At 40.8% G+C, this 26,373-nt stretch overlaps 1 protein-coding gene across 10 annotated transcripts in view; it reads right to left on the bottom strand.

Moving 5' to 3' along the window:
• Positions 1-26,373, bottom strand: part of ablim3 (actin binding LIM protein family, member 3) — a 331,288-nt gene that overhangs the window by 12,241 nt on the left and 292,674 nt on the right. For 9 of the 10 annotated variants that reach the window (XM_063053520.1, XM_063053523.1, XM_063053529.1 and 6 more), the window contains 4 exons: positions 22,109-22,228; positions 17,746-17,822; positions 9,852-9,999; positions 519-548 (listed from right to left, as the gene is read on the bottom strand). In XM_063053520.1, coding sequence (XP_062909590.1) covers positions 519-548; positions 9,852-9,999; positions 17,746-17,822; positions 22,109-22,228 — 375 coding nt within the window. Of the gene's footprint in view, positions 1-518; positions 549-9,851; positions 10,000-17,745; positions 17,823-22,108; positions 22,244-26,373 lie in introns of all 10 variants that reach the window. The other variant, XM_063053524.1, reaches the window with a different exon arrangement.

Below are 26,373 nucleotides of genomic sequence, written 5' to 3'. Positions count from 1 at the left end.
AACTTCTGTAAATAAGCTACATAAGGGCCAGTGGCATGGCAGATCTCAGCTTTTAGATTTAGGAAAGTAATCTATCATTAGAAATATGTTATTTGTATGATGCTATACACAGTACAGAACTATACAATGGAATGAAATGTACTTTTAAACCAAGCAAAATGTATTGCAGAATGATGTGAAGAAGTACAAAGCACAACAATGTAAGACTGCGGTTAGGTACAGTGCTCTCTCGTCAGTGCCTCAAAGCAACAAGGGAGGAATTTCATTATCCAATTGCCCGTGTTGTGCAACAACAATAAAAATTAGCTACTCAGTGATTCCAACCAGATGCTGCACTGGTATAATGAAGCATCTCAGATGTTGAGGGATTTTAAAACTAGCAGAATGAGTTGGTTTTGTAAAGCAGTGACTGGAAAATGAGGGTTGACTAAAATGTGACTACAATGGATTTGCCCTAATCTAACCTGTCCTTGGAAATGTTAAAATTGGTGTTCAACAGTAAATGGATTTAAACTCACCGCTGTCACCCATGTGCAATCCTCGTGGAGCTGTAATCAGAGGTTAAAATGCAAATTAGAAGAAGGCAGTGGAGTTGGTGCTCTTGGAATCTCACTCTTACCTAAATTGGCCCAAATACTTTACCAATGAGCTCCTCTCATCTAACTCAGCAAGGATGTCAATCACAGAAAATAGACTTGTTAATCACAGTCTGTGATGGTGCGATTGATTGCAATTGAAATTACCAAAATGTACAGCCTGGGGAAAATAGTTGCCAACAATTTCCTGATGGTGGTTACAATCAGCAGTTACTTTTTTCTAACAGAAATATGGAAGCAGTAATGTATGCTTGAAAGACCAAAGCTGATGACATTACAACAGGGATTAATCTAATTTGAGTGAATTTGAAAGTACTTTCCTTCAACTAAATAATGGTAGGGGAAAACAGCAATATAAAATGAATATAAATGCACATAGCAGGTTATTCTGGCCCAGTGACTTTACTGGTTCAATGTCATCATTGGAGTTTCTGTTTTTACTTCTCTTATAACCAGTTCTTTAACAATGTTCTTCAGAGTGAGGAAAACTCCTCTCATCTCTTCTCTAATCCTTTCCCTCTACCTCCTCAATTCAGACATAGAGAAACAAGACACAACTTCCCCTGTGTCACAAATTTTCTGTAATTGCTTTCCTACTGTTCCACATTTAAAGTTTATGCAGCTTCCCACATAACTGACTCCAATTCATTTACGATTGAGATGAGGAGAAATTTCTCCATTCAGACGATGATGAATCTCTGGAATTCTCTCCCGCAGAGGAAAGTGGAAACTCAGTCATCAAGTACATCTAAAACTAAGGTCGATAGACTTTTCAATATTACAGGAATTACAGCCATAGAGTCATGGAGCACCACAGCACAGAAGCAGGCCCTTCAGCCCACCTAGTTCATGCCAAACCATTAATCTGTCTCGTCCCATCAAGATGCATCCAGACCATAACCCTCCATACTCTCCCATCCATGTACCTATCCAAATTTCTCTTAAATGTTGAATTTGTCTCCACATCCATCACCTGTGCTGGCAGCTCATTCCACACTCTCACCACCCTCTGAGTGAAGAAGCACCCCCCCCCCATGTTCCCCTTAAACATTTCACCTTTCACTCTTAACCCATGACCTCTAGTTATAGCCTTAGCCAATGTTAGTGGAAAAAGCCTGCTTGCATATACCTTATTTATATCCCTAATAATTCTGTATACCTCTGTCATATCGCCCCTCACTATTTTATGTTCTAGGGAATAAATTCCTAACCTATTCATCTATTGCCTATAACAGGTCCTCAAGTCCTGGAAACATCCCTGTAAATTTTCTATGTACTTTTTCGATCTTATTTACATCTTTCCTGTAGGGACATGACCAAAACTGCACACAATACTCCAAATTAGGCCTCACCAACATCTTATATAAATAACATCCCAACTTCTGTATTCAATACATTCATATATGAAGGCTTATATATATCATATATGAAATGTCATAAGCTTATGACCCTATCTAGCTATGACACAATTTTCAAGGAATTATGGATCTGTATTCCCAGATCCCTTTGTTCTACTGTAATCCGCAGTTCCCTACCACTCACTACGCAAGATCTACCCTAGTTAGTCCTCCTAAAATGTCTGCATTAAATTCCATCTGCTATTTTTAGCCCATTTTACCAGCTGGTCCAGATCCCACTGCAAGCTTTGACAGTCTTCCTCACTGTCCAGTACACCCCCAATCTTGGTGTCATCTGCAAGTTAGCTGATCCACATTATCATCCTGGTCTTTGATATACTGTAGATGACAAATAACAATGGATGCAGCCCTGATCCCTGTGGCACATTACAAGTCACATGCCTCCAAAGAGGCAACCATCTACAACCACTTTCTAGCTTCTTCCACAAAGCCAATGACTAATCCAATTTACCAACTCATCTTGAATGCCAATTGACTGAATCTTCTTGACCAACCTCCCATGTGGGACCTTGTCAAAGGTCTTGCTGAAGTCTATGGAGATAATCACTGGCTTGCCTTCGTCAACTTTCCTGGTATCTTCTTTGAAAAACTCTTTAAGTTGACGTGTATGGCAATCTGGTAGGATAATTGTGCTGAGGAAGATCAGCTGTAATGAAATGGCACAGCAGACTTGAGGTGCTGAATTGCCATGTCCTGATCCAATTTCTTATGTTTCTTTGGGCCTTCTTATTTCTCCAGCTCCTTCAGTGGTGTCAAGAAAACAACCTCTCCCTCAATGTCAAAAGTACAAAGGAGCTGGTTGTGAACTACAGGAGGAATGGAGACAGGATAACCCCTATTGACATCAATGGATCTGGGGTTGAGAGGGTGAACAGCTTTAAGTTCCTTGGCATACACATCACCGAAGACCTAACTTAGTCTGTACATACTGGCTATGTGGTGCAAATGGCACAACAGTGCCTCTTTTACCTCAGATGATTGAAAAAGTTTGGCATGAGCCCCCAAATCCTAAGAACTTTCTATAGGGGCACAACTGAGAGCATCCTGACTGGCTGCATCACTGGCTGGTATGGGAACGGCACTCCCCTCAATCACAGGACTCTGCAGAGAGTGGAGCGACAGCCCAGCACATCTGTAGATATGAATTTCCCACTATTCAGGACACGTACAAAGATAGGTGTGTAAAAAGGGCCTGACGGATCATTGGGGACCTGAGTCACCCCAACCACAAACTGTTCCAGCTGCTACCGTCAGGGAAATGGTACCACAGCATAAATGCCAAGACCAACAGGCTCTGGGATACCTTCTTCCAGCAGGCCATCAGACTGCTTAATTCATGCTGATGCAACTGTATTTCTATGTTATATTGACTACCCTGTTGTACATAATATTACTATAAATTGCACCGGAGACATAATGTAAAGATTTTTATTCCTCATGTACATGAAGGATGTAAGTAATAAAGTCAATTCAATTCAATATATGTATGTACTTTGATAATAAATTTAATTTGAATCTTGAACATGCATACACACACATTTTTATTTCTATCATTTTAGTTCTCCGCCATATTCTTTGATACTTTGTGATCCCCTGGTCATTGACATCTACTGTTGAAAATACTTACCTCCTTAGACTGCTGAAATCACTGGCCATACAGTGGGTCATGAACATATCCCAGATGAGCCCCCAAATGTTGTAACTGTGATCGAATTTACTGGAGAGACACTGACGTTGGTGATATAGAAGTCTTCATTCAGCCCAACAAGGAAGAATTCTGGAGATACTCTTGGTAGAGACTCAGAAACCCACCAGTATATCACATTTTTATTCCCTTAATATCAAAGCTAACAGTAAGTGATTCAATATAATTTCAATAGTTACAATGACATCCTTTACATTCAATACTTTGAGTTGACAATCCTCCCTTTGAATTGCATATCTGTAGTGCAGGAACAAGGATGTGGAGAATTGCATATCTCTGAATCTTCAAATACCTTTGTTAAGTGCAAGCTTCCTTGGACTTATTTACATGCTAATTACTGAATCCCATAGTTGCCCGTATTGGTGCAGGGAAATTAACACAACCCCATTGTTTCAAATTTTGGCTGCTGGATATGCAATCTTTTAGTTTGTGGGACAGCCTGTGCTTTTAACTCCAATTTGCTGCTTGCAGTTTACAATATGTACTGAAGATACTAATTCTTGCTTGAATTAATATCTTTTATATTCACATAACTCCAGAATACTCCTTGACAGCCACTGCCCTGGCAAGCCCAGTAGCTACACAATGCTTTTGTGGGTGTGTCCTTTCCAATACCATGGTAGACAGGCTGCTTTGGTTTTTCTGTGATGTGCAGGGGCCACAGGAAATACCCGGGCTTGATTAGTGGGAAGAAAGCCCTGTTCATGGTGACCTGATGGCATCTGGCTCCTTAATTTCATAAGACCACAAGACCATAAGATAGAAGGCAGAAGTAGGACATTCGGCCCATTGGGTCCGCTCCACCACTCAACCATGGGCCGATCCAATTCTTCCAGTCATCCCCACTCTCCTGCCTTCAGCCTATACCCTTTGATGCCCTGGATAATCAAGAACCTATCTATCTCTGCCTTAAATACACCCAATGACTTGGCCTCCATAGCTGCTCATGGCAACATATTCCACAGATTTACCACCCGCGGACTAAAGTAATTTCTCCACACCTCTGTTCTAAATGGACGTCCTTCAATCCTGAAGTCATGCCCTCTTGTCCTAGACTCCCCTACCATGGGAAATAACTTTGACATATCTAATCTGTTCAGGCCTTTTAACATTCGGAATGTTTCTATGAGATCCTCCTCATTCTCCTGAACTCCAGGGAATACAGTTGAAGCGCAGCCAGACATTTCTCATATGGTAACCCTTTCATTCCGGAAATAATTCTTGAGAACTTCTCTGAACCTTCTCCAATGTCAATATATCCTTTATAAAATAAGGAGACCAAAACTGCACACAATACTCCAAGTGTGGTTTTATGAGTGCCTTATAAAGCCTCAACATCACATCCCTGCTCTTATATTCTTTACTTCGAGAAATGAATGCCAACATTGCATTCGCCTTCTTCACCACCGACTCAACCTGAAGGTTAACCTTTAGGGTATCCTGCACAAGGACTCCCAAGTCCTTTGCATCTCTGCATTTTGAATTCTCTCCCCATCTAAATGATAGTCTGCCTGTTTATCTCTTCCACCAAAGTACATGACCATACACTTTCCAACATTGCATTTCATTTGCCACTTCTTTGCCCATTCCCTTAAACTATCTAAGTCTCTCTGCAGGCTCTCTGTTTCCTCAACACTATCCACTCCTCCACCTATCTTTGTATCATTGGCAACTTTAGCCACAAGTCCATTAATCTTATAGTCCAAATCATTGACATACTGTACATCGTAAAAAGCAGTGGTCCCAACACCGACCCCGTGGAACTTCACTGCTAACCGGCAGCCAGCCAGAGATGGATCCTTTTATTCCCACTCTCTGTTTTCTCTGACCAGCCAATGCTCTACCCATGCCAGTAACTTCCTTGTAATTCCATGGGATCTTATCTTGCTAAGCAGCCTTATGTGTGGCACCTTGTCAAAGGCATCCTGAAAATCCAAGTACACCACATCTACTGCATCTCCTTTATCTATCCTGCTTGTAATTTCCTCAAAAAATTGCAGTACATTTGTTAGGCAGGATTTTCCTCTCAGGAAACCATGCTGGCTTTGGCCCATCTTGTCTTGTGCCCCCTGGTACTCCGTAATCTCATCCCTAACATTCGATTCCAACAACTTCCCAACCACTGATGTCAGGCTAACAAGTCTATAGTTTCCTTTCTGCTGCCTCTCACCCTTCTTAAATAGCGGAGTAACATTTGCAATTTTCCAGTCATCCGGTACAATGCCAGAATCTATTGATTCTTGAAAGATCATTGTTAATCCCTCTGCAATCTCTCCAGCTACTTCCTTCAGAACCCGATGGTGCATTGCATCAGGTCCAGTATATTTATCCACCCTCAGACCATTAAGCTTCCTGAGCACCATGTCAGTCATAATTTTCACTGCTTCCCTGACACCCTTGAATGTCTAATATACTGCAGATGTCTTCCTCTGTGAAGACTGATGCAAAATCCGCATTCAGTTCCTCTGCCATCTCTACATTTTTCATTACAATATCTCCTGTGTCATTTTCTATTGGCCCTGCCTCCTACACCAGTCTCTCAGCCACGCATTAATATGCTGGATCATGCTAGTCTTGCACAGGCAGCAATCCTGAGATTACTACCCTGGAGGTCCTGCTTTTCAGCTTCCTAACTAACTCCCTGAATTCCCTCTTCAGGACCTCCTCCCTTTTTCTACCTATGTCATTGGAACCAACATATACTAAAACTTCTGGCTGTTCACCCTCTCCCTTCAGAATACTCTGCACCCGATCCAAGACATCCCGTACCCTGGCACCTGGAAAGCAACTCACCATGTGGGTATCTCTATCAGGCTGACTGAACCTCCTGTTCTCCTAACTTCTGCATTGCAGTACACAGTTATAGAAAATTACTACATGCACTGCAGTTGTCTTTCAGTTCGCAGTGAAGAAGTGCATATCGTGAGTGCCAAAACTGAACAATTTACTTTGATTGTGAAAGGAATACTAAAAAAATGCCTTTTAAAAAAAGTCTCTATTTTTACATTTAGTTTTCTTCTGCCACAGCTGTCCTCCTCCTTTACATCTTCACAAAATCTATTCCAAGCATACAAGGCTTTGCAGAAAATGCCTACGTCAAATATCAGGAAGTATATGAGATAAGATTAAGGCAGCAAAACAGTTCATTACTATCATTCTGCTGTGAAAGTAACTTTGTTTCTGCTCGGCTGTGCTCTTTGACAATACAAAAGATTTACATATGGGATTGCAAGGGAACTTTATACAAAACTTGAAGTCCTGCACATAAGAGAATGTGGCATGTTTACCCCACAATTCCCTGTCCCTTATTCAAAAACAACCGATCTACAGTGTAAAATGTAGCTACTATAAATTAATTGGAAAATTGTCTATCCACTACAATTATTTAAATTATTAATTTTGTGGGTGTTTTCTGTCTCTCTCTCTTTCAATATCTCAATATTTTACTATTCCAATGATTCGTTACAAATTTGTTTTCAAATTTTTGCCATGAATAATGTTCTGGATTTTATTTCACTCCGTTCAAAAATAAAAATGCAATATAACTGGAGACTGGTGAGTTGTCTTACATTGTTTGTGAATATTATTGATTTACAAACGTTTGTAGTTTTGATAAGTTCTTAAGTTTGTGCTTCAAAACCTATGTGCAAGTCATTCACGGCCTCTTCTGCTGCCCATGCTCAGTTTCGGGAAGTGGCCCCTCATGTTCCATCAGGGCAGCCTCCAACCTGATAGCATAAATGTCAATTTCTTTGGATTCTGGTAATTTCTCCACCTCCCCGCTCTCTTTTTCCTTTCCATATTCTGGTTCCCATCTCACCCATTCTCTTCTTCTCACCTCCCTCTGGTGACCCTCCTCCTTCCCTTTTTTCCCTAATTCCACTAGCCCATCCTATCAGGTTCCCTCTTCTTCAGCCCCTACGTTTCCCACCTATCACCTCCCTGCTTCTTACTTCATTCCCCCTCCCTCACTTACCCATCTTACCCTTCGCCTGGCTTCACTTATCACCTGCTAGCTTGTACGTTTTCCCCTTTCCCTACCTTCTATTTCTGGCTTATTCCCCCTTCTTTTCCAGCCCTGATGATGGGTCTCAGCCTGGGACATCAACTGCTTCCCCCCTCCCCCCCCCACCATAGATGCTTCCTGACCTGCTGAGTTCCTCCAGCATTTTGTGGGTTGCTCTGGATTTCCAGCATCTGCAGAATCTCTTGTATTCAAATACAATATTGCTGCTAATTTTGTGAATAAGATATGGGGAGTCCAAATTGTTCATGACAGACAATCTTCAAATATCTGAGCTGTCAGGTTTATAATTGCTTGTAATCAATTAAAGTGCCAGCATCAGATGTTTATTATCTGTGTATATTTGTCAAAGGAACCAATCAGCAAGTCTCCATAAAGTACTTGTGAAGTTGATTTGCATTTCTAAAATAAAAATCCTATTCAGCAGTTAACTCTTGCCAAAGATTGGTATGACCACTCTTTACACCTGTGTTGTTTATTTCAAGGCTGGTACAATAAAGGAACAGGATTTAACTGATTTCCAATCAGCTACAAGTCAAATGACACAGTGATGTCATTTTATTTTGTCTTTATAAGCTAAAGATAAAGATACAGAGCTGCCCATAAAATAATGTGGCATGTTCACCCCAGAGTTCAGTGTCCCTTATCCAAAAAGAACAACTGAGCTACAGTGCAAAATAAAACTGCTATAAATTAATTAGTAATGGTGCATCCACTGTAATTTTTTCCAGGTCAAGATGGCACCAATGTACAACGCTCCCTTGATCCACATCTTCCAGATAGCCTATTTTACTTCTTTTACGTCTGTTTTTCACGATAAATGTTTTTCTGGAACTGCCAGAGCCTGTGATTTACACTTTGGAGATCGATTGAGTGATCCAGGACTTCGTTGTCTCCGAGAAGATTCTGGGAAGTGAGCACATACTTGGACAGCCATGATGCGAGGAAACTTAAAGATGGGACGCGGGCTGATGTTCGATTCCATTTCACTGGTTGAATGTCCGTTAATCCTTGAGGAAGGTTGAGTCATCGAGGTGAATGTGAAAGGCGAGTGAGAGTTCAGTGCCAACTGCCTACCATCTGTTTGCTGCCAGAGAAGTGGTCAGTGAGTGGCCTATCGCTGTGTGGCTTGCTGTGGTGGGCAGGTAGGCATCTCTGCATTTGTGTGGTATCCCTCTCTTTTGCTGAAATCGGAGGATGTTACCCTGTTTCTGCGTTTATGGATTGGACTATTGCATTTATGGACTGTGGACCTTTTCAGACTTATGGTTTTTATGTTCTGTGTTTTTTGTCCATTTCTTTTCCGTTTTGTTGTGCAAGGGGAAGGGGTTTGGGGGTTGATATCTTTGATGCGTTCTGTTAGTTTTTGTGTGGGGGAGGGGGTTTGGGGGGTTGATGATCGGATTGCTGTTTTTTTGTGTGTGTGGGTGGGTAGGTGGGTTCGATGTCTTCCTCTGAATGACTTTCATGATCTTTCTTTGTTTCATGGCCATCCACCTGGAGAAGATGAATCTCAGAGTTGTATATGGATACATACTTTATTAAATGAACCTTTGAATCTGTGGACCTTTGAATTTATTTATAGTAATAGTAATTAAAGCTAATAAACTATATAAGTAAAGATTTTGACTCCCTTATGTTATGAGATGGATGTAAGAGATACATAAAAAATCTAATTCTGATAGTTAGCTCTGAGCTGTCAAAGAATGGGTCTGGAAGCTTTCCAGCTCCTTTGCTCATATAGTCACTGTGCTCACTTGTCGGGTATTGTTAAGAGTTTCTCAACATCTTTCAAAACATACTGTGCATCATAGACCTCATTTGCACTCTGCAAAGTCAGAGTGAAAATCACAGTGCATTTTTCACCTGCTCATTTTATTTGTATTTTAATAGTAGTCCCTTAAAATCTGGATATTTATTGAACAAATGATGAATTAGCTACAGTTCTAACATGTAGATTTACTCAAGTACACCAAAAGCTTGGGCCTTTATTCTGGACGAAGATTGCAAGATTATAAGAAACGAGAGTTCATTAACTATGATTGAGTTAGGGAGATGGCAGAGCTTGCATACAGAAGCTACTGAAGGAGGGTTTTGCTGTTACTTACATCCATTAAGTGGAGAATCAATGCCTACATTTTGTAGGTATTCCCTACTTGTTGTAGAACTTCGTGTTGTCCAGGGATCATTGTCATAACTCCCCGATCTAGCCTTCATTTCCTCCTTCAGAATTAATCGATTAATACCACTCTGTATCTAAATTAAGGGAAGCAAGAAAATCATATTGCACCTTTGCCAAAACAAGAAACTATCCCAGAGGCATAATTACACAGATCTTGGTAACACACAGGTAAACAACAAATAGGACTTTATGACCAATTTATATGCCTTGAACAGATTGACAATGTACACATCATTAATATCAATTAGTTTAAAATGCAACTCGTTGTATTATGTTAGAAGCACCCACAAAATGTGATCACCCACATGAAAGCATATAAATAGCATATGCATTGACAACTTATAATCCGATTCATGGTCCAAAAGCACTTGACTCGTTTTACCAACGCCTCATGAAAAGTGTTAACTATGTCTTATTGTGAAAGTGAATTTTTGCATGCTATGGCAAGAGCACAATGACTTTCAGCAGCCATTATTTCTAACAGCCAGCACTGCTGCATATCCTGTTGGCCTACAACCTCTGCCTGATAAGGAGGTACTGTCAGGTTCCAGGACTAATTAGATAATCCTCTCTAAATAATTTGTATTCAAAACTAATGTACTGTGAATACAGAGGAATGCTTGTGTTAACAACTAGCAGATGGCCATGAGATATCGTCAAGAACATTAATGCCTGTTGGCGCGCACGGCTTTGAAGTAGACCAATGTGCCTTAATAAAAAGTCACTGCTATCCTGAAAGTAAGTTGTCACATAATTTATTTAATTTGGAGATACAGCACGATAACAGGTCCTTCTGGCCCAGTGAGCCTCTGCTGCCAAATTACACCTGTGTGACCAATTAACCTACTAACCTGTATGTTGTTGGAATGTGGGAGGAAATCGGAGCATCTGGAGGAAACACACACAGTCACTAAGAGAGCATAAAAACTCTTTATAAACAGTGGCATAATTGAACCCGGGTCGCCGACACTGTTAAAGTGTAATGCTTTGCTACCCTGCCACTCCAATATATATAAATATTATACAAAATAAATGCGAATTCACCAGAGAACATACTGATTTGCTGTGCATTGCTGTCTGAAGAACTTTAACTGGAATGAAATCCTAAGGGCTCTATGTTTCCCACACATTGAGACTTTATAAAGCACTGGTGAGGCCTCATTTGGAGTATTGTGAGCAGTTTTGTGTCCTTTTATCTAAGTAAATCTGGTGATATCACGTGCAATGATATGCCAGTACATGATTGGACAGAGCACTGAGCAAGTGCGGGATTGCCAGAATGTTTCAGCACGTGGCTGGGTTAAGATGTGTTTGTTTATTACTGTAAATAAAAGTTCTCTAATTCTTCCAGAATATGATTCTTTACTGTTAATTCACGGTACGTTTAAACAGAAGTAACATAACATGGTGTCAGAAGTGGTTCTGGAAGAATGATATGGGAGAATGGAGAATCGAAGATAATTGGAAAAAAAAAGAGAAGAAGAAAAATGTTCGAACTGTAAACGGTAAAATGGAAGGTTTACAACCCCCACCAAACCTTCAGCTGACTGGCAATGTAGCTGAGAATTGGAGGATGTTCAAACAACAGTTTGAACTGTACTTATCAGCGATCGATTGTGAAGGAAGATCAGAAAAAGCCAAAGCTGCACTTTTGCTCCATGTAATGGGGAATGATGCAGTAGAGGTATATAATAATTTTGGCTTTGAAGATGGAGATAATTTCAATTTAAAGTCGATAATGGACAGATTTGAAGTATTTTGCATACCTAAACGTAATTTAATGTATGAGTAATATAAATTCTTCACACGTGTGCAAAGAGCCACTGAAACAATTGATCAGTATGTTACTGAGTTAAGAAAGTGTAGTAGAACATGCAAGTTTGGATTGCTCACGGACTCTCTCATTAAAGATAGACTTGCTTGTGGCATTCGACATAATGCTCTGAGAGAAAGGCTGTTGAGAGAACAAGATTTAAATTTTGAAAAAGCTTTGGTGCTTTGCGAAGCTTCTGCGACTGTGATGTTGCAGGATGAAGAGCTTTTTGTCGAAAACTGCAATGTAAGCACTGTAAAAAAGTGTGAATACATCAAGAAATATAATTATACATCGACGAAACTGACAGCAAGACGGCATTGGAAAGAAAAAAGTCATGTGATCGCTGTGCACGGGAACATTGTCCAGATCAGTGTCCCGCATATGGCAAAATTTGCAATGGCTGCGGTAAGATTAAACATTTTTTCACACTGTTGTAAAAGTAGAAAGAAGGAAAATAAAATGAAACAAGTAAATGCTGTGCTTGAAGATGAACGTGAGGAATTTTATATGGATGTGCTTTGTGAAAATAAACAAAAGTAAGAATGACTGGACTATTCCGGTGCAAGTGAGTCAAAACAATATTCTGTTTAAACTTGATACTGGAGTGCAAGTAAATGTTCTTGCAGAATCTGAGTTTAATGCTTTAAAGCCAAGACTGAAGTTACATCAGACAAATATAATAGTGACTGGGAATTCAGGTGCAGACATTCCAGTTAAAGGAACATGTGTGGCAAAGGTATCACACAAAAATATTGTGCACATGCTTTCATTTGGGGTCATACCAAAAAATGTACAGTCAATTCTGGGTTTATCTGCCTGTGAAAGACTTAATTTGGTGAAAAGAATTTATGTCTTGGATGGTGACACAGAGCTGAAGCGACAGTCGGCAGAAGGTGATGTAACTCGACTGCAGGTCCAGATCACGGAGGCAAATGCTGACATGGAGAATATAAAAGCAGTAGCTGCAGTGTCTGAGACGACCAAACAGGAGGCAACTGATGATATGAAAAAGCAATGGCAGGAGGAAGTAGCTTCAATGCAAGTATAAGGGGTTTCTTCTTTTATGTTACTGTGTAGGCTAATCAAAATGGCTTCTTTGTAATGTTATAATTAAAATGGTTTTTCTGTAATAATGACTGCAATGTAAGGAGTTCTCTCTCTGCTTGTTTGAGTTATATTAGAGATAAGAGAGGGAATGAACCATTTGGAATCGATGTTATTCTTTCTTCTGTGTCTGTAAGCTATTGATTCGCAGGGTTTTGGGGCAGAAGGCCAAGGGGGACAGAGAGAGGAGACGCGATGCTGTAAGCTGGCTGATGGGACGGACCCCGGGCGGGAGTCCGAGACCCAGGGTCTTTGGCGAGGAGAGGAGACGAAGACAGACTCGTGTGAAGTGTCTGGTCGACCACCATGGTTGGTCCCAGGCGGCAAGTTGAGCTGGCTGGAGGGGATCAAATGGTGGGAAGAGAACCCCGTTACTTGAGCTCCAACTGCTGTGCACGAAGCGGTTGAACTTTGATAAGACTGGGAGACCGCTTTGCTGAACACCTACGCTCTGTCTGCCGGAGAAAGCAGGATCTCCCAGTGGCCACACATTTTAATTCCACATCCCATTCCCATTCTGACATGTCTATCCACGGCCTCCTCTACAGTGGAGATGAAGCCACACTCAGGTTGGAGGAACAACACCTTATATTCCGTCTGGGTAGCCTCCAACCTGATGGCATGAACATCGACTTCTCTAACTTCTGCTAATGCCCCACCTCCCCCTCGTACCCCATCCATTATTTATTTATATACACAATTCTTTCTCTCACTCTCCTTTTTCTCCCCCGTCCCTCTGACTATACCCCTTGCCCATCCTCTGGGTTCCCCCCGCCCTTGTCTTTCTCCCCGGGCCTCCTGTCCCATGATCCTCTCATATCCCCTTTGCCAATCACCTGTCCAGCTCTTGGCTCCATCCCTCCCCCTCCTGTCTTCTCCTATCATTTTGGATCTCCCCCTCCCCCTCCCACTTTCAAATCTCTTACTAACTCTTCCTTCAGTTAGTTCTAACTAAGGGTCTCAGCCTGAAACGTCGACTGTACCTCTTCCTAGAGATGCTGCCTGGCCTGCTGCGTTCACCAGCAACTTTGATGTGTGTGCTTGAATTTCCAGCATCTGCAGAATTCCTGTTGTTTAAGTTTGGTGCCTTTTACTTTCCTTTTATATTTTATCTCTATTAATTACATAGTTCCAGTAATATCTATAAAGTGTAATTCATTTAATTGTACATGGTGTACTGTCTGTTATTTGGCGAGGTGGGGTACATCACACAGCATCTGCACAAACTTGATTACCCAGTTTGGTGGGGCTGAAGGCTGCTCCCCCTAGATGAAAGAGAGTTGAGCGAGCCTGAGGCTTACCAGGGGGCTACACAAGCGATAATGAGAGAGACACTGAGAGAATATGAGATTCAGTTTCATCACCGTCTAGAGCAAGAACGCTCACAGTGGGCACAGCATAAGGAAGAAGTGAAAGCACAAGTGAAGGAATTGAGAAGTATTATTGAAATGATGAAGTCTCAGCATAAAAAAGAGATTACACAGTTAATGAATGAATTAGCTGAAGAAAAGAAAATTCGTATTTCATTACAAATGGAAGTGGAACGTGAATTGACTGATCTAAGGAGATGTTTGCCTGAAGGACAAGGAGACAAAGTGAGGATACAAGATAAAAGGAACACATGAACACAGACCAGATCACGCATGGTCCAAACAGAGGAGGGGGCGGTGTTAAGAAAGAATCGCAAAGGTCTTAAGAAAGAGCCAACTTAAGAGTTTCAGTTATCTGATATAGATGTGTCTTGATAAATGTTGTTAATTTTTTTTCTTTTTAAGGAAAGGAAGATGTGGTGACATCACCTGCAATGACGTGCCAGTACATGATTGGACAGAGCACTGAGCATGCGTGGGATTGCCAGAATGTTCCAGCATGTGGCTGGGCTAAGATGTGTTTGTTTATTACTGTAAATAAAAGTTCTCTAATTCTTCCAGAATATAATTCTTTACTGTTAACCCACGATATGTTTAAACAGAAGTAACATAACAGTAAGGATGTGCTGACTTTGGAGAGGGTTCAAAGGAGGTTCATGAAAATTATTCCGGGATTGAAGGGCTTGTCATATGAGGAGTGTTTAATGGCTCTGAACCTCTGCTCACTAGAATTCAGAAGAATGGGGGGTGACCTATCGAATGTTGAAATGGCTTGATAGAGTGGATGTGATGAGGATCTGGAGAGGATGTTTTCTATGGTGAGGGAATCTAAGACCAGAGGACACAGTGTCAGAATAGAGAAATGTCCATTTAGAACAGAGATCAGGAGGAATTTCTTTAGCTAGAGAATGGGAATTCATTTCCACAGGGGGCTGTGGAGGCCAAGTCATTCGGTATATTTAAGGCATATTTCTTATAAGGTATATTTCTTGATTGGTCAGAGCTTGAAGCGATACAGGAAGAAGGCAGGAGACTGGGGCTGAGAGGGAAAATGAATCAACCATGATAAAATGGTGGAGCAGACTCATTGGACCAAATGGCCTAATTCTACTTCCATATTTTATAGTCTTATATTATTGTACACATGCTGCATATTATAATAGAAATTTGCTCCATTCACTCCAATCACATTTGCCTGCATTAGGTCCATATTCTTCAATACCTTGCTTACTTAAGTACCTCTTAGCTATAATGATTGTATCTAGCTCCATCATCTCCTCTGGCAGTGAGCACCAGGTATCAACCACTCGTTGTGTAAAATGTTTTCCACTCAGATCCCTTTTAAAAATCCTTCTTCACAATTAAGCTTTTGCTCTCTTGTTTCGGTACCCCTATCATGAGAAAAGCTCATACCTATGCCTCTTAAAATTGATATACCTCTATCAAGTAATCCTTAAAGCTTCTGCTCCAGGGAAAATAAGCACTGCTTATCCACTTTTTCTCGATAACCAAAGCCCTTGGATCCAGACAATACCCTGGAGAACCGATCTGCACCATCTCCAACATAACCGACTCCTTCCTATATTCCTTATCTAGCGACTGTGACTGATTGTGAGGGTGATGTCAAAATGGATTGAAAGTTCGGAAGTGATCAAATACTTCAAAGTCCTAGAGGTGCTGAATTGATCCTGATCTCTGACGTTAGCTGTATGGACTTGCACATTCTCCTTGTGTCATGGTGTATTTCACCAGATGCTCCCGTTTCCCACCTAGGTCCCAAAGACACAGTGGTTGGTAGGTTAATTGGCTAATAGTACCGTAGACGGGTGGCAGAAGATTTGTGGGAGAAATGTATCAGCGTGTGACTAAAAATGGGTTGCATGAGGAAATGGGATTGTTCTCAGAGGTAGCATTGACTGGATGGGATATTAGAGACACTGTGGTGACAGATGTATCCAACAATTAACTTACAAGAGAGGCAAAATTTAAAATGGCACATGTAGGCCACTGGATCACACTGCAAGCCACACAAGAGAAGAGCAATAAAAATCCTGATTTTGAACATACTCCTGGAGGGAGCTATCTAATTTTGAATGAATTTATGAAGGATAGTTATTGTATTATTTATAATATGAAGATTACAATGCAATTATCAGAAGTGACTAGTCCTTGAAATGACCAAATTGCTGCTACTGGATTATGGTACTACTGCTGCAGAACTAAGAAAAGACCAAATAATGTTGTGACTAACCAAAATTGAGCGGCACAGAAGCTGTAACTGGGCACTGAAAGTAATTCCCCAGTGTGATGTGAGCTTTCTGAAGTTTGTACTTTGCTGTAGTGAAGGTAAACGACTATCAGTTCTCACAATGATAATGTCAGAAATCCTAACTGACTTGTATCATTCCAAGCATTTCACTTAATCTATTAGTTGTGAGTCTTGTCGAATGCTGGATGATGCTGAGATACATCCTAGGATGCACTGGGACACATTATCAATGATGTAACCTGGGGTCTTCGGGTGTATTGTGTCTTTCAACATCAGACACACTCACCCAGGTGACCCAGCCAGGGTTGATCGGGTCCTGGTTTGTGTCCCAGCAGCACTGGTCCATGGGTCACACCTCTTGATCCATAGTGATCTGGAGTCTCACTCAACAGCTTCTGTGACAGTCCTGATGGCTCTTTTCTTTGCAACCTCCATAATGCCATGAAGAGTAGGTTCTGCACAGTGAGCAGCCAGAAAAACCTCTACAGCCCACCTCTATAAGCTCACAATGTGCCCTCCACCCCTGTCTCTGGTACTGCTCTACCAGCTCCTGGTATTTGTCTTTCTTATGCTCAAATGCCTCCTCAATCCAGTCTTCTCAAGGAACTGTCAACTCTAACATGACCACCTGCTTCGGGGTTTCTGAGAGGCTTCAGTGATGATGATGCGATGAAATCAGGGAACTTTAAGTGCTTGCCAAGATCAACTTTGAAATAAGCATGCATTTAGATGATCTGTTTATCTACAATTTAGGATTCTTTGCTTTTCCTTCATCAATATTGACTGCAGTGAACATGCCAAATATCTATCCACTGATATTACTGAAAAAATTGTTATTGTTTATGAATATATAAAGTACCTGGAGATGTTGACTTTTGTGGAACTACACCACAGGTGCAAAGCATAATCTCAGAATAGCACGGGAAGAAAATTATTGGTGTGTAGGGACATGAACAATGTCAAGATGTCATTAATGTATATTTAGATTTGATATCTAAACATTATCAAATGTCATCTTATAATTGATACATGCTGATTTTCAATTTATTAATGGTTTTACTTAATTATCTGAATATACAATGTAAAAAATGCTTGGGATTGACTCAGAAGATGTTCAGACCAATTGGATCTGCAATAGTCTTCTAAATTAGGCATCGTCTTGGTGTTTACATAAGGATTGTTGTTTGAAATGCATTGTCTAATCAAGAACTGGGATTACCTACTGTAGTAAATTTTGAATCATTTGAGATAAAGTTCATACCCTCTGAATACCCTGGTCCCAAATATTTTGGCCATCATCTTCAGCACCAGAAGAAGATCTTCGACTCCATCTTGAGGCTAAAATAGAAGACCGATCTATCACAAACAATCTTCAGTTATCAGTAGATCAGTGGGTGAACTAAAGCAGAATATTTTCAGCTACTAGGCTGACCATATTGTCCTCCCAATTTTGCCATTTAAAAAAATTCAACAATTGTCCAATTTCTCTTAAGCTGTTGTCATAAGAACAGCACTGGGTGGTGACTGAATCCATTATTCTGAATCAATAAAATAGTTAATTCAGTTTTTTTTTTGCAAATCAGTTATGTTCACATTTTACCTGTTTGCTGCATCAATTCAGAATTCCTTATTAATATTTTTACTAACAATCTCTTGTAGCTCCCTTCATTCTGCTGTGAGGAAAAGTAAACAAACTCTATGGATCTATCAGTACAATTATTGGAGCCGTGCTCAATGTCATATATCAATGTCCACTTTATGCTTAAACTCAGATGATATTGCTATGTTTAGTTTAAAATAATCTTAGTCTTACTCTGGACAATGACATAAATTACTTCAAAGGGTACTTACCTTTGTGCATAGAAGCTATAAAAAGCTTATTGTTTCCAAATGATATTTGAATTACCTTTGTCTTAAATATGCTCTTGTAAACTAAGCGTTAAAATTAAAATTCATTCTGCTACATATTATATTTAATTATAACTATGTCATTTTGCTCTGATGTAAATGTTTTGTTACGAATGATTAAAAGAAAAACAGTGGAAGGCAGTTGGCTTTCAAATGAACAGTATATATTTGACAAAAGTGTAGCATATTTTATTATTAAAATGAATTTATCATTAGAACATAATGGTATGATTGATTTAAAATGAGATAAAACACACTCTGAAAAATATAACAATTCACAATTTGAATTAAATATTAATGTTAAGGATATAGAAGTGAAATTTTCAGCAAAATTTCTGATCTTAAGCCTGTGTAGTCATTCTAAGGTTCCTGCATTCACCTAATTTGATAATTTGATCTTTGTAATCTTAAACACAATATCATTTTGAACATACATAGCAATAGTAGGAATTATAGACAAGAATGGCATCTGTCTTTAACCACTACAGATACTTTTGTTTCTATTATATTTTCTTTTTCGTTTCAAATACCATATAATGTAATGAAAATTGTCACTCTGGTGCTTTGCGAATCATTGGAACTTGAATGCGCCCGCGCACCTATGAGAAAGTTTCATCCTTTATTCATCAATAATCTAAAAGTTTCAGCTGTCCTGTTCATCACCAGAATTCTAGCTCCTCTGTCTGCAAGCTGCGGTTTCACAGATGATACCATTGCTACGTTTTCTCAAAACTTCACTTATATATGCCACTTATTTGACTTAACACCAATATAAGAAAGTCAACCCTATAAGGGGGATATTAGAGGAAGATTTTTTAATCAGAGAGTGGTTGGTGCATGGAATGCACTGCCTGAGTCAGTGGTGGAGGCAGATACACTAGTGAAATTTAAGAGACTACTAGACAGGTATATGGAGGAATTCAAGTTGGGGGTTATATGAGAGGCAGAGTTTAAGGGTCGGCACAACATTGTGGGCTGAAGGGCCTGTACTGTGTTGTACTGTTCTATCTTCTATGTTCTATAATATTTTCCTGGAAAGTCTGGGCAGTGTTCTTTACTGGACACAAGCAATATTTAGCAAATAACTTTGACTGATTTAACTCAGATTTTGATTTAACTAAGCAAGGAAAATCTGAATACTGTTGCAGTTAACAAGGCACAAAATATACGTGGTATATAGATTTCAACACAGCACATTCTGATTAACAGAGAAATGGAGCTATTACCAAAGCCTGTTTATTCTTGAATTGAGTTCACTCTTCCACTCAACTTTAGCTTCTTAATTACTTAATTTATTTTAATGCTTGAAGGTTTATTTTGCTTCCATTAATTTTCTTCCCAATGAGGTAGCAATTGTGAAACAGGAAGATAATGTCATACCATTCTTTAAAAAATGACCTAGGCAAAAAGTGGGTAACTAGAGCTAGTTAACTTAACATTGATAGTTTGAATACTTCTTGATACTATCATTAAGGAAAAAACAGTGAGAAATCTGGCTAGGAGAGGTTCATCAGCCAGGCACAGCATGGATTCGTGAAGGGCAAGTTCTGTTTGGCAAACTTACTAGAGTTCTTTGAAGATATAATAAGCACATTGATAGAGGGGAACAGGCGGATGTTTTATACTTAGATTTCTAGAAAGCATTCAATAAGGTGCCACATAAAAGATTTATCCATGAGATAAGGATGCATAGAGTTGGGGGTAAGTATTAGTATGGATGGTTAACTGGTTAACCAATAGAAGGCACAGAGTTGGGATAAATGGGTGTTTTTCTGGTTGGCAGTCAGTTCTGCTCCTATATCTTTTGGTCTTATGGGTCAGGACACAAATGTTCACGATATACTATACATTTTATAATCTGGAAGAGGATACTTGAGTATAATGTATCGGAGTTTGCTGATGACAATAAATTGGGTGGAAAAGCAAATTGTGCAGAGGATGTGGAGAGCCTGCAGGGAGATACAGTCAGGTTAAGTGAGTGGGACTAGTCTGGCAGATAGAGTACAATGCTTGTAGATGTGAGGTCATCCACTTTGGAAGGAAAAATAGAAAATCAGATTATTATTTAAATAGTGAAAGACTGCAGTATGATATAATGCAGAGGGATTTGGGAGTGCTTGTACATGAATCATAAAAGGTTGCTTTGCAGATGCAACAAATGATCAAGAGCACAAATTGAATATGTTGGGCTTCATTGCTCAAGGGAGAGGGATTGAATCTAACAGCAAGGAGGTTACGCTGCAATTGTACAGGGTGTTGATGAGGTCTTACATGAGGAGAGATACAGTATACTGACTTTGGAGGTGTTGAAGAGGAGGTTCACCAGATTGATTCTGGAGATGAGGAAGTTAACCTAGAGAGAGAGGTTGAAACATCTAAGGCTATGTAAGGGGTTTCTTCTTTTATGTTACTGCTACGGCTAATAAAATGGCTTCTTTGTTATGTTAACTGCTGAGAAAGTGCTTCTCTCTCGCAGCTTGTTTGGGTTATAATTACTGATAAGAGAATTGTATTCATTTGCTAACCAATTGGGATAGATGTTATTCCTTCTTGTGTGTCTGTAAGCTGTTGTTTTTGCGGGCTTTGGGGCAGAAGGTGCGATGAGGACAGAGAGAGGAGATGCGATGCTGTAAGCTGGCCGACGGAACAGACCCTGAGCGGGAGCCCGAGGCCCAGGGTCTTCGGCGAGGAGAGGAAACGAGGACAGACTCGTATGTAGCGTCTGGTCGACCACCGTGGTTGGTCCCAGGCGACGGGTCGAGGGGGTCAGAGGGGATCGAATGGCGGAAAGAAGACTCCGTTATTTGAGCTCCAACTGTTGTGCACCAAGTGGTTGAACTTTGGTAAGTTTGGCGCCTTTTACTTCATATTCTATCTCTATTAATTACATAGTTCTAGTAAGATCTATAAAGTGTAATCATTTAATCGCATATGGTGTATTGTCTGTTATTTGACGGGGTGGGGTACATCACACAGCATCCACACAAACTTGATTACCCAGTTTGGCGGGGCTGAAGGCTGCTCCCCCAAGACGACAGCGAGCTGAGCGAGCCTGAGGCTCACCGGAGGGCTACCGCTGTAATCGCTGGAACTCAGAAGAATGAGAGGTGAATCTTTTAAAGCTGCTTCCACCAGTAAATTGGACTAGACATAACCTCCAGATTTAGGGGAATATATTTAGGACTGAGATAAGGAGAAAAACTGCTTTTCCTAGAGAGCAGTGAATCTATGGAATTCTCTGCTCAGGGATCAGTAGAGGCTACCTCATTTAAGACACAGTTAGATAGACCTTTGCATAATAGGGGAACTAACAGTTATGGGAAAAGTCAGGTAGGTGGACCTGAGTCTGTGACCAGATCTGCCATGATCCAGTTGAATGGAGCAGGCTCAGTGGGGCAGATGCCCTGCATCTCTTCTTATTTCTTATGTATTTATGAAATCATATTTCTATTTTTATACTTTTAATAGACTGCAAACACTATGAGAAATACTTTTTTTTTAATTTTCAGGTGGTGTAGTGGGAATTCTAGCTTCCAACTTTAAGTTCAAGATTATTGTCATTTGATTATACATATATACAACCAAATGAAACAACATTCCTTCAGACCACTCCCCAACAACGGATATGGATACTGATTACACGTTTCCACTAATATAATATATGCATTACTTATTAAATAAAATACTCATTAACATCTGTCTATTTGGATGCTTACCTTTAGGTGAAGTTGGGTAATGCCAATAGTCTGGCTCTGTCTGCTGGAATATATCTGGAGAGTAAGCTGCAGGATATCTTGCAGACTGTACAATATCTTCGCTGGTTTTGCTTTTTGTTGCTATGTACACATATTCTGAGAAATAAATGCACCACAGTTAGAATACTATATACATAATTTGTTTCAATGCCTTTTCCTCCTACTGTTCACCAATAGGGGGAATAGATTTCTTCCGTTCTATTGTTCTTTCTCTGAGGGCTAATTCATTGATCCAATTCTCACTTCATATTAACACAGAAACTGAAAAGCAACGAGGTGCAGCCCCCAGATGATCTTCACTTTCCAACTGTTGCAAGGTAAGCTGTGGAGAAAGCTAGTTATCAGTTGACTCAGCAAATTTACATCAAACCTATAACCTTCTTAATGTTATGGCAGGCAATAGTTTCCCTACAAGTTCATCTGTGGAGATGAAAATGAAATTTCATTGCGTCTTGTTGAATGCAAGAATAACAAAAAAAAATTATTTCCAGCAAATGACATAAGTGCCAATACAATGAAGGAGAGTTAAATTATATACATTGCCTTCCATTGTCCATCCTGCACAAATTGCTTCAGCAAAACTATGTAGACTGTATTCAAAGAAGAAATTAAAAAAAACAATAATAAAATTACAGTGCAGGTAAATTTTATGCCTGTATATGTTTTATTCAAAGCTATTCAGAACATCATCATCATCATGGCTTGGCTTCATGAGCGAAGATTTAGGAAGGGGGCTGCCCACGTCTGCTGCAGGCTCGCCAGTGGCTGACAAGGCCAATACGGGACAGACAGGCTCGGCCACAGCGGCTGCAAGGGAAATTCTGTTCTGGGTTTGGTGCTGCTGTGTCATGGTTCTTCCTCCTTCTCCTTTTGTCCTCAATGCCAGCCCTGCATGCGTTCTCGAAGGAGGAGACAGACTGGTGAGTGGTGTGTCGCCAGGCCTCGCAGTCAGAGGCTACGTTAGACCACTGGTGATGGTCAATGTGACAGACACCAAGAGATTTCTTCACAGAGTCCTTGTACCTCTTCTTTGGTGCCCCTCTGTCATGGTGGCCAGTGGACAGTTCGCCATACAGCACAATCTTGGGCAGGCAATGATCCTCCATCCTGGAGACGTGCCCTGCCCAGCGCAGCTGCGTCTTCAACAGCATGGCCTCAATGCTGGTGACCTCCGCCTGTTTGAGGACTTCGATGTTGGTGACGAAGTCGCTCCAGTGGATGTTGAGGATGGTGCCAAGGCAGCGCTGGTGGAAACGCCTCAAGGAGTCATTGGTGGTGACGGTAGGTGACCCACGACTTGGAGCTGTACAGGAGAGTGGTCAATACAACGGCTCTGTACACACTGATCTTTGTGCCTTTCTTCAAATGCTTGTTGTTCCAGACTCTTCTGTACAGCCTGCTGAATGCGCTGTTTGCCTTTGCCAGTCTGTTGTCAATCTGTTTGTCGATCTTGGCATCTGATGAGATAATGCACCCCAAGTAGCTGAACTGGTGGACTATCTTCAGCTCTACCTCACCGATGGTGATGCGGGGAGGGTGGTAATCTTCCTGAGGTGCGGACTGATGGAGAACTTCTGTCTTCTTCGAGCTGACTTCCAGTCCGAAGAGCTCGGCAGCCTCTGCGAAGCAGGATGTTGTACGCTGCAGGGCTGTCTCTGTGTGGGCAACAAGGGCAGCATCGTTTGCGAAGAGTAGCTCTCGGGTGAGTTGCTCCAATGTCTTGGTGTGGGACTGTAATCACCTCAGGTTGAACAGGCTGCCATTGGTGCGGTATCGGATGTAAACACCGTCCTCGTCATCAAGGTCTTCTGTGGCCCTTTCGAGCATCATGCTGAAGAAGATGGTGAAGCGAGTCGGCGCGAGGACGCAGCCTTGCTTTACTCCGTTGCCGATTGGAAAGGGTTCTGAGAGGTCGTTGTTGTGTCTGACTTGGCCACACTGATCTTCATGTAGCTGGACGACCATGCTGAGGAACTTTGGGGGACATCCCAGTCGTTCCATGATTTGCCACAGACCTTCCCTGCTCACGGTGTCGAACGCTTTGGTAAGGTTGACAAACGTCACGTATAATCCCTTGTTCTGTGCCCTACATTTCTCTTGGAGCTGCCTGAGAACAAATACCATGTCGGTGGTGCTCCTGTTGGCTCTGAAGCCACACTGGCTCTTTGGGAGGTGTTCTTTTGCAATGATGGGCACCAATCCGTTCAGAAGTACTCTTGCGAAGATTTTTCCCACAATAGAGAGCAGAGTTATCCCCCAGTAGTTGGAGCAGTCGGACTTTTCCCCCTTGTTCTTATACAGGGTGATGATGACTGCATCACGAAGGTCCTGTGGTAGTTTACCTTGTTCCCAGCAGCAGACAAAGAACTCATGGAGTTTGGTGTGTAACACTGGGTCCCCATGCTTCCAAATCTCAGGTGGGATTCCATCAACTCCCACTGCCTTGCCACTTTTCAGCTGCTCTATGGCCTTGACTGTCTCTTCTAGGGTTGGAATCCTGTCCAGTTCTGTTTTCTCTGGCTGTTGTGGGATGCGATGAATTGCTGAGTCTTGGACCATGTGGTTGGTGCTGAAGAGAGTCTGGAAATGTTCCGACCACTCAGAACATACCTGTCTTTATAATATATTCATCAAGCAATGGTGGCCATCAATGTTCTTTCTGGCCCCACCAATAGCTAAACATATTTATTAACTAAAATAAATTAGAAGTGCAGTAAATTCCACTTGCTTTAAACTGGCTGGGTGAATGTTAGCACAGATGAAATAAATGGTATCAGCTTAATATACTATCACTATGTTCTATAGTATTTACTGTAACTGGAACTGAATTTCATTGTTATGTTACTTTATTGACTTATCTAGGCATTGGATAAACAACATCAGATAGAAAGGAGGGAAAATGGGCAGCTGCTCAAATTGGTTGTACGACGTTATTAGCATCCTGCGTAGATTTGTGTTGGGGTCTCAATTTTGGTGATGGCAGTGGAAGCCACATATCCAAGCTTGCCAAAAGGTCAAAGGTAGGAAGAAATGTAAAGTCTGTAAGTAGAAATGTTAAATGACAAGGAAATAACAGGATCAAATTTACACCAGCAGCAATGCTGCTGCCTTTCACACATCTTCTGGTAATCACCCCAGCAGGAGTGTGCAGAATCTACTGGGAAGGTCCTTCATGGTGAGGCCTCCATGTATCAAAAGGGCCCTTTTTATCATAAGGGGGAATCATGTGAGCAAGTCCCAGAATGTCAAATCCAAAAATCTGTTTTTTTAAAAAATACTCAATATATTTCTAAACCCTTCAAATGTGCTTCTACATGCTGTGGACATTCAGAAGCAATCAGAAAGATTGGTACGTAGGGGTCCTTGATGATTGGCAAGAATATAGTGGCTTTTTTCTGTACTATATGACTCTTTGGGTCTCCATTTTGAGGGGAAATTGTCATTCCTTCACAGAAACTTACAACATCTTTTCATGATATGTTTTGTACAATGTTTAACAAAATAAATCAAATCAGAAAGATCATATTTATTTAACTTATGCAAATGAGGAAATGCTGCAATTCAAATCACAAATTGAACAAGCGACAAGATTTGGATGTCATTTTCAACAGGATAGCTAATTGATATTACTCTCTGGTGTTGAGTTTCTGTGAGCTCAGTGTCATAGAGGCTGCTGGAGGAAAAAGAAAGGGAAGAACACATAAACAGAAGAGAGAGTTTTGTGAGGATGTGAGAGTGTTCAGGATCACATTGCTCCTCCTCTTCCTCAACGTACAAGTGCTTACCCTTTCAAGCCAGGTCTTTTCACAAACAGGTAGCTAAAATGTTGTTAGAGCCCTATGCAAATCATAAGACTCGAACTTATAAATGAGTCTTTTGTCTGCTTTGAACAGGCACCTTACCTAGCCAGCAGAAGGCTTTAGAGAAACTTAAAGTAAAGTAAGGGATGAAATTGTGAAAGTCCACCTTAACACTGCTCTGTGCACAGAAAGTTAAAATCTCTTCCAAAAGTTTGGTGCTGATTTTTTAATAAAACTAGTTTAAAAATACATCAATCATCATCAGTGCATTCATATCTCTTGGAGAACTTTGATGCATAGGACGACCACACATATGGCTGCATATAAACCTCAAATTCAAGAAAATGGTTACAGCAGGCTATCACTTGTATTGGAAGGGTCAGAAAACCAGTCTTGTCTTTGTTACTTCACAATGTTTTCTCTCTC

This window comes from Mobula hypostoma, chromosome 7 (assembly GCF_963921235.1).
Source record: "Mobula hypostoma chromosome 7, sMobHyp1.1, whole genome shotgun sequence".
Taxonomy (NCBI): Eukaryota; Metazoa; Chordata; class Chondrichthyes; order Myliobatiformes; family Myliobatidae; genus Mobula; species Mobula hypostoma.
This window is presented reverse-complemented; position numbering and strand designations above follow the sequence as displayed.